Source organism: Salmo trutta, chromosome 3 (genome assembly GCF_901001165.1).
Source record: "Salmo trutta chromosome 3, fSalTru1.1, whole genome shotgun sequence".
Classification (NCBI taxonomy): domain Eukaryota; kingdom Metazoa; phylum Chordata; class Actinopteri; order Salmoniformes; family Salmonidae; genus Salmo; species Salmo trutta.
Genome location: NC_042959.1, coordinates 32,431,599 through 32,445,213, shown reverse-complemented (window position 1 = coordinate 32,445,213; position 13,615 = coordinate 32,431,599). Strand labels below are relative to the sequence as shown.

The window sequence follows — 13,615 nt, the reverse complement described above, 5'->3', positions numbered from 1 at the left end:
ATTTACTTATGCATGCTGGAAAAGAAACTCTGATAAAAAAAAAAGGTTTTCTTGTTGGACTATGTTCAAATAATATCCATTCGTAATATATTCGCCTATATTTTTGTAATTATATTACATATAAGCTGATAATATTGCTTGGTATGGGCTCCATAATTGGGCATTTGGACCTTGGACCCTGTGTACAAATTAACTTTCGCCATTTTTGTCGCTCTTCGAGAAGCCCACCCCCCTCAGCATCTTCACAGGAGAGAATACATTACAGCCAGTTGTTTCAGTGAATAGGCCTGCGCTAAATAGCGGCCGCGCGGAGACACAGGTTGGTGGGGGGACCGGGACACACAACACTGAAGATGGCTTCACCGAGGACGATAACAATTGTGGCCCTCTCTTTCGCTCTTGGCCTTTTTTTCGTCTTCATGGGCACTATAAAGCTCACACCAAGATTAAGCAAAGATGCTTACAGTGAGATGGTAAGTAAACCTTTAGCATCAAACCGCATCTGCAGCTGGAAGCGAAAGCCATTGTTCTGGCTATTTACGCTCTCAGGCTCTAATGTGCTATGCGCCGCTGACCCACATTTGGATCATGAAATAAAATAGCACATTATATCTAACTGATCCATATCATTTGATTGTATGTTTTGTTTCAATCGTGGGAATGAATTTAAGCAAGCAAGCAAGAACATGATGGTACCTGCTGCATTATTATATAGCCTATAATAGACTAAATTATTTATTGAAGTCTGACGATAGAAAAACATGACTTTTGTGACAGAAAACAAAATATTACCATTAGGCATTTCAGATAAGCCCACATAATTGAAATCGAATGAATTGGCTACAGGCTACAGTAAATAGGCCTGTTTGTTTGAAATGAGATAAGACTAGGATATAGGCTAACAGTAGCCTACACATTTGTTCAGTAGTGTTTTATGGCGAATTATTTGTTATTATTAGCCAAAGATGACGTAAAAACGGTATTTGAAGGTACATTTTAGCCTTGGCAGCGTATTCGAACAAATTCTACAGTCAAAATCTGGGATTCACAAGCTGACGATTCGATTAAACTCTTTACGATGGAGTTGAGCGGCGGCTACTGTGGGCGGTCTGGAGCTCCGACATCACGACATTGTTCTGTGTAATTGCGAGCTATTCTTTGGCTGCTGAAATGAGTCGTTTTTGTTAAAAACGTCCGTTTATGTGATGTCGGAGCTCCAGTCCGCCGACACTAGCCCCCACTCAACCCCATTGCAAATCGTGGAGTTGAGTTTAATCAGCTAGGGGTGCACCTGCCGGTGTGGGGCTGATGTTGAGTCTCTCCCTACCAATGATGTTAATGCTCATCTGTGCTCTTCTCGTCATTCATATATGTTCTAACGTAATTCTTATTATATGGCGAATAGGCCCCTTCATTACCCTATATTTTGGTCATTGAGTTTTATTATTATTTATTTATTTTTGTACTTTTTACCCCATTTTCTCCCCAATTTAGTGATATCCAATTGGTAGTTACAGTCTTGTCCCAGTACGGACTAGGGAGAGGCGAAGGTCGAGAGCCATGCGTCCTCCAAAACCTGACGCCGCCAAGCCGCATGGCTTCTTGACACTGCTCGCTTAACCAGGAAGCCAGCCGCACCAATGTGCATCCGATCTGGCAACCTTGTCAGCGTGCATGTGCCCGGCCCGCCACAGTAGTCGCTAGAGCGCGATGGGACAAGGACATCCCGACCAGCCAAACCCTCCCCTAACCCGGACGAAACTGGGCCAATTGTGTGCCGTCTCATGGGTCTCCCGGTCGCGGCCGGCAGCGAAACAGCCCGGGATCGAACCCGGATCTGTAGTGATACCTCTAGCAGTGCGATGCAGTGCCTTAGACCGCTGCACCACTCAGGAGGCCCCAACGATTGAATATTTTAAGTAATAGGCCGATATCAAGGACAGTGGTTTTGGTGGTGCTCGCATAGGCTACTTACGAGTATAACTCTTAAACCCTATAGTTAGACTATTTTGTGAAAAACAACAGAAAAACATCTGTCAGTGTCAGTGGCGATTTTAGCATGTACATCTTGGTGGGGCAACCTCAACAACAACAAAACAATGTTTAGATGCATGCCAGCAAAGACACTACACAACACTAAACAAAACATGAATTGCACTATAACGGTGACGAACGGTGCCCACAAATTGATGGGGCCTCCATAAAGCTGTCCCAACAGTAGAGCTTTCTTTTCAGGACCATGGAGTGAATCCTTACCACTGCTACACCTGGCTATCAGCGGAGCCTTGTCTGGCAGCGAAACAGTTCATTCAGCCTCATTTACTGCCTTTAAAAAACATAGCTGATATGGCTGACTTGCTTAAACAAATGTGGTTTCTACTGACAATTGATGTACAAACTATGGCATAAGGGGACGATGAGCGGATAAGAGGCAATCAGTAATTTCTATTAAGACATTAAATGTATCGTCTCACTCCAACTTTTGATGTAGAACTGGAACTTCTTTACAGGTTCTACAAATCGGAGAAAGTATATACTGTAGCCTATAGTATACCACTAATAATGAGCAAGTTCTCTCTTTGATATCTATGAAAATTAATGCTGAAATGTTCTCTCTCACGTTTTTTCTTTAGAAAAGGGCATACAAAAGCTACGCAAAGGCCTTGCCAGGTCTAAAGAAGATGGGTATCAGTTCGGTGCTGCTCCGTAAGATCATTGGCTCACTAGAGGTGGGCTGTGGTGTGGTTCTGACATTGGTGCCAGGGAGACCCAAGGATGTGGCTAACTTCCTGCTCTTGCTGGTCATGCTGGCGGTCCTTTTCTTCCACCAGCTAGTAGGAGACCCCCTGAAACGATACGCTCATGCTCTGGTCTTTGGTATTCTGCTCACCTGCCGACTGCTCATTGCCCGCCAGAGTGAGGACCCGCCCGAGAGGGAGGAGAGCAGGGAAGAACACATCAATGTCCAGGAAAAGAACAAAGTCAAGCAATCCTAATCCAGCCCAATCGTCTAGTCTGGGCAGAGCAACAGCAAAATGGAACCTTGTGCGTTTCTTTGGATTGTAGCAATTCTGATTCAAAAGAAACGCAGTCGCTATTAACAAGTGATATTTTTATGTTTCTTTTTGAAACAAATACTAATTTGAGTGACTTTGTTGGCTTTGAGACTGCTAATGTTTTCTGCTATTGAAGATTGGTACTTTTCTATTTTTTACATTTTAGCTAGGAAGCTAATGATATCCCTTGAATTCAATTGTTATTTTTACAACAATTAAGCATGGTTCATATTAAATGGTTTAAAACAAACTCATATCCTATCACCACTGTTCCAGATATATTGTTGGTGAACATTGACTCACATTTATTTAAATATAATACACAGTATCACACATTTCCATTGGTATTTGTAAAATAAGAATCATTTCAGTGAATTCAGATTACTTTCGTTAAAGCTTTTATGATTCGATTTTCTTGTAAGTATTCCTATGCATGAAAATGTACCCCTTTTCCCCAAAGAAAAATTGAATAGTCAAATGACAAGTCTTTCGCTCATCACAAATTGATGAATCACTTGGTTGGGCCCAACACTTTTGTTCAAGAACCCATGTGGAGTCAAGACCTATTGGACGGCATTTTGATAGCAATTATGCACATACATAATATGTCCATGGTTGCTAGCCTAGTGCTGTCTCTATGTCTCTGGAACACAGTCAGTAGTCCAGCTACTTTGTCAAATGCTGTGTCAAATGACATGTCCAATAAAGGACTTGATATTTGTCTCTTAATAAAGGACTGTCTCTCTTTACATCCAGTGACAACAAAGGCTTACGTTTATCTGTGAGTCTATTTTGCGCTTTGATTTTTTTAACAGTATTCTGCTGAATTACTATATTAGATAAGTATTCGTATGAGTATTAACATTACCACTGGATTCTTCTTGTAATGTAAATGTACATGATTCATATATAAGTGGTGCTACCTTCAGTAATGATGACTAGATAAAGGGAAGTTTCAGTCAGATGAGCAGTTGTTCAGTTGGTCTTTAACATTCACAATACTTCTGTAAAACAAGATGAGCTAAATAAAAAAAATGTACAAGCGGATCTCCAAGCTATGTGTTCATTGTGTATCGTTTTCATTCAGTTCAAACAGTTATTTACAAAACATTCCAAACATAAAGTGTGTAAAAAGAACAATGAACGCTTGGATTTGCATTCAGTTTATTGCAAATGTAGAGTAGCCTACCTGAACTTGGATCCTTGAAGTGAATGAGCCTACTACACACAACTATGTATATAAATCAATACCTTCACATCATCAGTTTATGCATGTAGGAAGGAAAGCGAACTGGCAGATGGGTCGAGTTTGAAGTGGAGGACGTATAGGGCTTAGCGTGTCTCTCGAGGAGGCTAAAAAGAGATTTTGGCTTAGAAAAGATTAATATTTTCAGGAGTCGGGTAATTGGCTAAGTGAGGTGAGTTTTAGGGAAAGAGAGAGGAGGTTGAAAAGACTAAGGGATTTGAATTTGTTGAAGCTCGCAATAACAAGGGAGAGGGTATGTCGAGGAAGATTGGTGTCAAGTTCAAACAGAGTGAGTTCAACGCCAGTTCAAGTTCTGGAGGTGAAATGGAAGGGGTAGAAGGTGTTGTGAGGAGCTCGGTTCCTGAGCTTTGCATTGATGGACATGGTTATGATAAAGATAAGTTTGGTCCAGCAGGAGTGACATTTTTGGAGAAAGTGGATCCTTGCCTTTTATGTGGATCCATTTGTGGTTTAAGGGCGCTTGGGAAAGGAGTTGGGTGCAATTGAATCAGTGAAGGCAACCTGTAGTGGACTTGTGATATTTGTTTGTGTTTCTTCTGACCAGAGGGAGCAGGTGCTCCGTGTCACGCAACTTGGGTCAAGATCTGTTTCTTGCTTTGCTCTTAGGAACAGGGCACCATTGAAAGGAGTGATTTCTTAAATAAATATGCACATGTATGCAGCATGGTTACCTGCATACGCACACAATTCTATTGCAATGAATATGCTTGTTCTACTTTTCCCAAGTATATAATTCCCACTGGACATTGTTTCCCCAGCATCATAAAAGTAGCTTCTCACCCCAGATTTTTACACACACACACACACACACACACACACACACACACACACACACACACACACACACACACACACACACACACACACACACACACACACACACACACACACACACACACACACACACACAGGGAAGACTACTAATCGCACACGCAAATGCAAACACACAAAATCATAAAGATATGTATACAATATTATGCATTTCTTAAAAGCACATAATACAAATTACACACGTTTTGGATTAATTTACAGCAGTAATGTTTCCTAGCAAGTGCCAAAAGAGTGGAGTGAAGAAAACGGCTCTGTTCAAACAATCTAACACTGCTTCCTTACTTTCTTCAAGGTCATAGCTGATTTAAAATGATTGTATAGTTAAATAGGATGCCAGTGGAGTGAACACTAGGATTCCAGTGTTTGGACAAAGCCAGAGAGTGAATGGGGTCCAGCATGTGCACTTGGTTCAAGTCATTTGATTGAGGTATGTGAAATGGAAGGGTATCGTGCCAATGTGAAGATGGCAGGAAAGCTGGAGCGTGGTACAGAGCAGAGATGATGGTGATTATGACTAAGGGGAGAAGTGCCAAGAGGTTGAGAGGGAGTATCCAACAGGTGTGGAGGTGAGGGGTTAGAGGAACAGAGGAGGGCTTCAGATGGAGGGAGACTGAAGGAGAGGGTGTGTATAGAGGAGTCAGATGGGGCCGGGTGAGGTGGTGTGATGGGTGGTTTAGGACCAGGGGGCCGTTGAGACTCAGTTACTGAGCAGTAGCTCTGTCGCAGTCTCCACGTCCCAGGATTTTGACGACAACGCCACTATTACTGCATTCTGTGGAGACGGGACAAACAGTAGAGAAGGAAGTTTATAACACAGTCATAACTATGCTAAAGTATTCAAACACAAAACAGATCCATTGGTGAACCATAATAAAATGTAAATGAGTTATGAAGGTATCGACTGCTGAGACAGCATTAGAGCTGGTCACGTGGGGCCCCACTCACTTTGTTGAAGCCTATGCCACAGAGTTTGTCTATTTTGTGGGTGTACTCTGGACTGGAGGAGGGGGTGCCGGCGTACACGTGAGACCAGAGTCTGGCCGTCTGTTTGAACATCTCTGGGTTCTGCCTATACTAAAAAGTGAGAACACACAACACTGAGAGAGCAGCAAGACTGCAGTATAAAAAACCTCACTAGGTTACAATTTAGTAAAGCAATTGTACATGAGGGCGAGCTAAACTACTTTTTTAGTTTTACACAACCTCGAGTGTACAATTGTTTTTCTACAACGGATAGCCAATTAAATGAAAAACTTTATTTTGATAAATCTATTCATAGGCTACTATTTCATCCCTGAAAAAAATATAGGCTAGTCCCGACGCATCTATGGTTACTAGTCAAGCCGGCTGACCGTTCATTCTATCGGTTAAGTTGCCAGATACGCGACCCAGTCGTGAACTTTGTTCAATATCCCAGTCGGTGGTTCTAAACGTTCCGTTGCCATGCTGGCCGGCAACGCTCTTATCCCTTGCTTGCTAGCTAGCCAACTACGGTTAACACAGTCAAGTCAAACCGTGCAGCTAGAATAACAGCAAACTAGCTTCATTTCATTTTGTTTGGTCTGTTTTTCTATTGACATTTCTTTGTATACATTGCATCCAGAAAGTATTCAGACCCCTTGACTTTTGTACATTTTTTAAAGTTACAGCCTTATTCTAAAATTGATTAAGAAAAAATGTCCTCATCAATCTACAAATAATGCCCCATAATGACAAAGTTAAATAAAGATTATTGTTTGAAGAAATGACAAAGTCTCTCTCACTTGATTAAAATCACTCAAAATAATCTCCCGCAACTCCTAGTGGGAGAAACAACATGTCACGCTCCTCTTCGTCTGAAGATATGGAGAAATCGCTGTCGGAAAAAGTGGACCAATACGCAGCGGGTTGCGTGCTCATCATATTTTATTTAAATGTGAACACCACGAAAAAACAAGAAACAATGACCGACAGGAACAGTTTTGCAGGCTATATACAACGCAATGCAAAAACAACTACCTACAAACTACAACCAAAACACAAACCTATATATAGGACTCTCAATCAGAGGCAACAGAAAACACCTGCCTCCAATTGAGAGTCCAACACCCAATTACTTAGACAAAAAACTAGAATGAACCTAGACATACAAAACATAGAACATAAACCAAAACCCGGAAATAATAAATCAAACACCCCTATAAAATTCACACTCAACCTAAACCATACAAAACAAATACCCTCTGCCACGTCCTGACCAAACTACAATAACAAATAACCCCTATACTGGTCAGGACGTGACACAACAACTTAAATATGATCCTGGTCATCGTTGTCTCTAATTGGGGATCATATTTAAGTTGTTGTTTCTCCCACTAGGAGTTGTGGGAGATTATTTTGAGTAAGTGTATGTTGCACCTCTTCGTCACGGTTTGTTGTTTTGTTTATGAGTTTATTTGTATGTCTTGCATAGTTTCACAGTATTAAATAAAATGTGGAACGATACACACGCTGCGCTTTGATCCCATTCTTCAGACAACCGTGACAAAGAATCTCCCACCACCAATGGACCAAGCAGCGTGGTCAGGAGGACTGGACCTGGGAGGAAATCCTGGATGGGGCAGGACCCTGGACAAGGCCCGGGGAGTATCGTCGTACAAAAGAGGAGATTGAAGCAGCGACAGCAGAACGCCGATATTGCGAGGCGTTATACCATCAAGGCAAGCAGGCGGAGACAGCGAGAGAAGAACAGCGACGCTACGAGGAACTAGCACGGCAACAACGCAAGCCCAAGAAGCAACCTCAAAATATTTTTTGGGGGGGGCACATGGGTTGGTCGGCGTGGCCGAGGGACGAGTCGGAGAGCAGAGGAATATTGGGGTGAGTCAGAGTCCGTTGAGGAAATATTGGATAAATTGGAGGAGAGTGAATGGAGGGGAGATTTAGAGACGTTTGAGGAATTGTTGGATAAATTGGAGGAGAGTGAAGAGAGAGAGAGCTGTTGGTTTGGCGTAGTATGCACGGCATTCGCTCTGAGGAGCGTGTTAGTCGTCCAATGCCACCTGTGTCAGCTTCCCGTACTCGTCCTGAGAAGTGTGTTAAAGGCCGGCTATACACACCAGGTCTCGAGTGCGCCTTCACAGCCCAGTACGTCCTGTGTCAGCTCCCCGTACTCGTCCTGAGAAGTGTATTAAAGTTCCGGTACAATTGAGGCCGGCTATACGCACCAGGTCTCCAGTGCGCCTTCACAGCCCAGTAAGTCCCGTGCCTCCTCGCACTCGCCCTGAAGTGCGTGTCACCAGTCTGGCGCCACCTGTGCCAGCTCCATGCATCAGGCCTTCAGTGCGCCTGCCCAGTCCGGTGTGTCCTGTTCCTGCTCCCCGCACTCGCCCTGAGGTGCGTGTGATCAGTCTGGCGCCACCTGTGCCAGCCCCACGCATCAGGCCTCCAGTGCGCCTGCCCAGTTCGGTGTGTCCTGTTCCTGCTCGCGGCACTCGCCCTGAGGAGCGTGTTACCAGTCTGGCGCCACCTGTGCCAGCCCCACGCATCAGGCCTCCAGTGCGCCTGCCCAGTCCGGTGTGTCCTGTTCCTGCTCCCCGCACTCGCCCTGAGGTGCGTGTTACCAGTCTGGTGCCACCTGTACAAGCCCCACGCATCAGGCCTCCAGTGCGCGTTCCCAGTCCAGAGCTTCCGGCGACAGTTCCCAGTCCAGAGCTTCCGGCGACGTTTTACAGTCCGGAACCTCCTGAGACGGCCTACAGTCCGGAACCTTCTGAGAGGGCTCACAGTCCGGAACCTTCTGAGAGGGCTCACAGTCCGGAACCTCCTGAGACGGCCCACAGTCCGGAACCTCCCGAGACGGCCCACAGTCCGGAGCCTCCTGAGACGGCCCACAGTCCGGAACCTTCTGAGAGGGCTCACAGTCCGGAACCTCCTGAGAGGGCCCAAATCCGGAACCTCCTGAGAGGGCCCACAGTCCGGAGTCTACAGCGACGTCCCACAGTCCGGAGTCTTCAGCGACGTCCCCCAGTCCGGAGTCTTCAGCGACGTCCCCCAGTCCGGAGTCTTCTGCGATGTCCCCCAGTCTGGAGTCTCTGGCTGTGGTCTGCAGTCCGGAGTCTCCGGCGGCGGTCTGCAGTCCGGAGTCTCTGGCGGCGGTCTGCAGTCCAGAGTCTCCGGCGATGATCCGCAGTCCAGAGCCTCCGGCGATGATCCGCGGTCCGGTGACACGAAAGCGGAGGGATCAGCTGGCAGAGCGGGGGCTACGCCCCGAACCGGAGCTGCCTCCTATGCTGACGGGTAAGCAGGATGTGAGGGTTCTTTGTCCCGCACCAGAACCGCCTCCGATGCAGGAGGATCCGCGGGATGGGACTGTTCTTCGTCCTGCACCAAAACCGTCACCGACATTAGACACCCACCCTAACCCTCCCTGTTTTTTTTTGTGTTTTTTGGGTTGTGCGTTATGAGTCCGCACCGTTGGGGGGGGGTTATTTTTCTATAGTAGAGTAGGTCAGGTGACAGAGGGTTTTGTGTAGTTTATTTATGTCTATGTTGGTTCTAGTTTCTATGTTGGGGTTTTGTCTAGTTTATGTATTTCTATGTGGGGTTCTAGTTGTTGTATTTCTATGTTGTTGTTTTTTTGGGATGATCTCCAATTAGAGCCAGCTGGTCATCGTTGTCTCTAATTGGGGATCATACTTAAGTTGTTGTTTCTCCCACTAGGAGTTGTGGGAGATTATTTTGAGTAAGTGTATGTTGCACCTCTTCGTCATGGTTTGTTGTTTTGTTTATGAATTTATTTGTATGTCTTGAATAGTTTCACAGTATTAAATAAAATGTGGAATGATCCACACGCTGCACTTTGGTCCCATTCTTCAGACAACCGTGACAGGGATAAAGGATTGTGTAGTTTCGGTGGATAATGTTGTTTGTGTCAACTGTAGAGGTGCACGTGTTGCTGGGGATCGGAAGTGTCCGATGAAAGAGAGGCAGTTTGAGGTGGCTAGAGTCAGATTAGAGCAGAAGGTGTGGTATGCTGAGGTAGTGAAGAAAGTAGAGGAGGATGAGTCAAGGGTGAGGGATTCTGAGAGGATCCCTGTGAATAGAACATCTGTTCCAGCACAGAGGGATAGGCCAATGAGTGATACAGTGCATTCGGAAAGTATTCAGACCCATTGACTTTTTCCACATTTTGCTACGTTAAAGCCTCATTCTAAACTTTATTAAATCATTTTTTCCCCCTCATCAATCTACATACAATACCCCATAATGACGAAGCAAAAACTGGTTTTTACACCTCTTTGCAAGTACATTAAAAATAAACTGAAACATCACATTTACAGAAGTATTCAGACACTTTACTCAGTGCTTTGTTAAAGCACCTTTCGCAGCAATTACAGCCTCGAGTCTTCTTGGGTATGACGTTACAAGCTTGGCACACGTATTATTGGGGCTTTCCCCAATTCTTCTCTGCAGATCCTCTCCAGCTCTGTCAGGTTGGATGAGAGTGTCGCTGCACAGCTATTTTCAGGTATCTCCAGAGATGTTCAATCGGGTTCAAGTCTGAGCTTTGGATGGGCCACTCAAGGACATTTAAAGACTTGTCCTGCATTGTCTTGGCTGTGTGCTTAAGGTTGTTGTCCTGTTGGAAGGTGAACCTTCGCCCCAGTCTGATGTCCTGAGTGCATTGGAGCAGGCTTTCATCAAGGATCTCTCTGTACTTTGCTCTGTTCATCTTTCCCTCGATCCTTACTAGTCTCCCAGTCCCTGTCGCTGAAAAACATCTCCACAGAATGATGCTGCCACCACCATGTTTTACCGCACGGATGGTGCCAGTTTTCATCCAGACGTGACTCTTGGCATTCCTGCCAAATAGTTCAATCTTGGTTTCATCAGACCAGAGAATCTTTTCCTCATAGTCTGAGAGTCCTTTAGGTGCCTTTTGGCAAACTCCAAGCGGGCTGTCACGTGCCTTTTACTGAGGAGTTGCTTCCGTCTGGCCACTCTACCAAAAAGGCCTGATTGATGGAGTGCTGCAGAGATAGTTGTCCTTCTGGAAGGTTCTCCCATCTCCACAGAGGAACTCTGGAACTCTGTCAGAGTGACCATTGGGTTCTTGGTCAATTCCCTGACCAAGGCCCTTCTCCACCAATTGCTCAGTTTGGCCGGGCGGCCAGCTCTAGGAAGAGTCTTGGTGGTTCCAAACTTCTTCCATTTTAGAATTATGGGGGCCACTGTGTTCTTGGGGACCTTCGATGCAGCAGAAATGTTTTGGTACCCTTCCCCAGATCTGTGTCTCAACACAATCCTGTCTCGGAGCTCTACGGACAATTCCTTTGACCTCATGTTTTGGTTTTTCCTCAGACATGCACTGTCAACTGTGGGCCCTTATATAGACAGGTGTGCCCCTTTCCAAGTCATGTCCAATCAATTGAATTTACCACAGGTGGACTCCAATCAAGTTGTAGAAACATCTCAAGAATGATCAATGGAAACAAGATGCACCTGAGCTCAATTTCGAGTCTCATAGCAAAGGATATGAATACTTATGTAAATAAGTTTTTTTTTTTTTCACCTGTTTTTGCTTTGTCATAATGGGGTATGGTGTGTAGATTGATGAGGAAATGTTTTTATTTTATCCATTTTAGAATAAGGCTGTAATGCAACAAAATGTGGAAAAAGTCAAGGGGTCTGAATACATTCCAAATGCACTGTATATTTTTATATTTATTTTATTTTATTTCACCTTTATTTAACCAGGTAGGCAAGTTGAGAACAAGTTCTCATTTACAATTGCAACCTGGCCAAGATAAAGGAAAGCAGTTTGACACATACAACAACACAGAATTACACATGGAGTAAAACAAACATACAATCAATAATACAGTAGAAAAATAAGTCTATATACAATGTGAGCAAATGAGGTGACATGAGGGAGGTAAAGGCAAAAAAAGGCCATAGTGGCAAAGTACATACAATATAGCAATATGCTTCAGTAAGGATGGCTTCTTAACATTCAAAGCAATGGTTATCAACTGTACCGCTGAAATGGAAAGTAAATCACAGAAAATAGATGTTGGGGTGGCAGCTGCAGAGAAGTGCTTGGGGGTACGATATTTGACTTCAGAAGAGTTACAGCATGTGTTGAGAGGTAGTGTCCCCTCCTCTCAGGTGTTGGCCTGGGGTAGGATCAGATCGGGTTAAAGTAGTGGAATAAGGTGATCGGTTATAATGAGTATAGGGTTCGTTGGTAGGGTAATTCAAGTATATGTATATATTAAAACAAAAAATTCCGGTTCCCCTTTCCCATTTTTTTAATCACAAAGTGTATTGGATCTATACTATAGTTCAGTTGGGGGATCGGTAATGGAAAATATTGGATGCCAACCGCCATTAAATCTACCTGAAGAAGAAGAAGATCAGTTTATGTAGTCCTGCTGAGAGTGCATTGGACTACATACTGTGGAATCGGTGAGGGTGACCAGAAGAGTTCTTGTGATAATTGTTGGTGTTTCTGCGGGAGGGAGGGAGGGAGGGAGGGAGGGAGAAGAGGGAGACGGCGTTCCGCTTTAAAGGAAAGGGCACCATTGAAAGGAGTGATTACTGGGGTAGCAGTAAATGTAAAAGTTGACCAACTGAAGGGTAAGATTCTCTGTGTTTGTGATGCTCGTCGTTTGGTGCGACACAGACAGGGTGGCGTGAGTGGTGAAACAGAAGACTCATTGTCTGTTCTTTTGAGTTTTGATGTTGAGTCTTTTCCAGACAAAGTGATGTTAGGATATATAAGTTATCCTGTAGGAGCTTTTGTGTCGAATACATTACATTGTTACAGGTGTCAAGCTTATGGGCATGTGGCAGCAGTGTGTAGGAGGGAGGTTCCTAGGTGTGAGAAGTGTGCAGAAGGGTATGAGACAAAGGAATGTGTAGCATTGGGGAAAGTAGTGGTATGTGTTAATTGTAGGGGTGCCCATGGGGCTGGGGATCAGAAATGTCCTGTGGGAGAGAGGCAGTTTGAAGTTTCCAGGGTTAGAGTAGTGCAGAAGTTGGCATATGCTGAGGCAGTGAAGAAAGTACAGGAAGATGGGTCAAGGGGGACGGATCCTGAGAGGAGTTGTGTGTGTAGTAGATCTGTACCAGTACAGAGGGATAGGCCAACAAGTAAGATTGGATTTTTAGCATTTATAGCAATGGTTATCAACTGTATTGCAGAAATTGAGGTTGTAGTGGCAGCTGCATAGAGGTATGTGGGTGTGACTTGACATTAGAAGAGTTACATGGTGTGTTAAGTGGTGATGTCCCATCCTTTCAGCTTGTTGGCCTGAGGTAGGATTAAATATACTTAAATAGTGGAGTAGGGTGGTGTTATTTTTTATAATTATTATTTTATTTGTTTTGTGAGTGTAGTGTTAGATGGCAGAGTATTTTAAAAAAAATTGTAAGCAAAGTATAAGTGAGTTGTACTCCAGTCTAGTAGGTGGCGGTA

At 44.4% G+C, this 13,615-nt stretch overlaps 1 protein-coding gene across 1 annotated transcript; it reads left to right on the top strand.

Annotated features, from left to right (window-relative positions):
- The first annotated feature begins 235 nt into the window (after positions 1-235).
- Positions 236-4,103, top strand: LOC115173139 (transmembrane protein 35A-like). The gene is made up of 2 exons (XM_029731075.1): positions 236-473; positions 2,634-4,103. The coding sequence occupies exons 1-2, from the start codon at positions 354-356 to the stop codon at positions 2,994-2,996; spliced, it is 483 nt and encodes a 160-aa protein (XP_029586935.1). The 5' UTR covers positions 236-353; the 3' UTR covers positions 2,997-4,103.
- Positions 4,104-13,615: the final 9,512 nt, after the last annotated feature.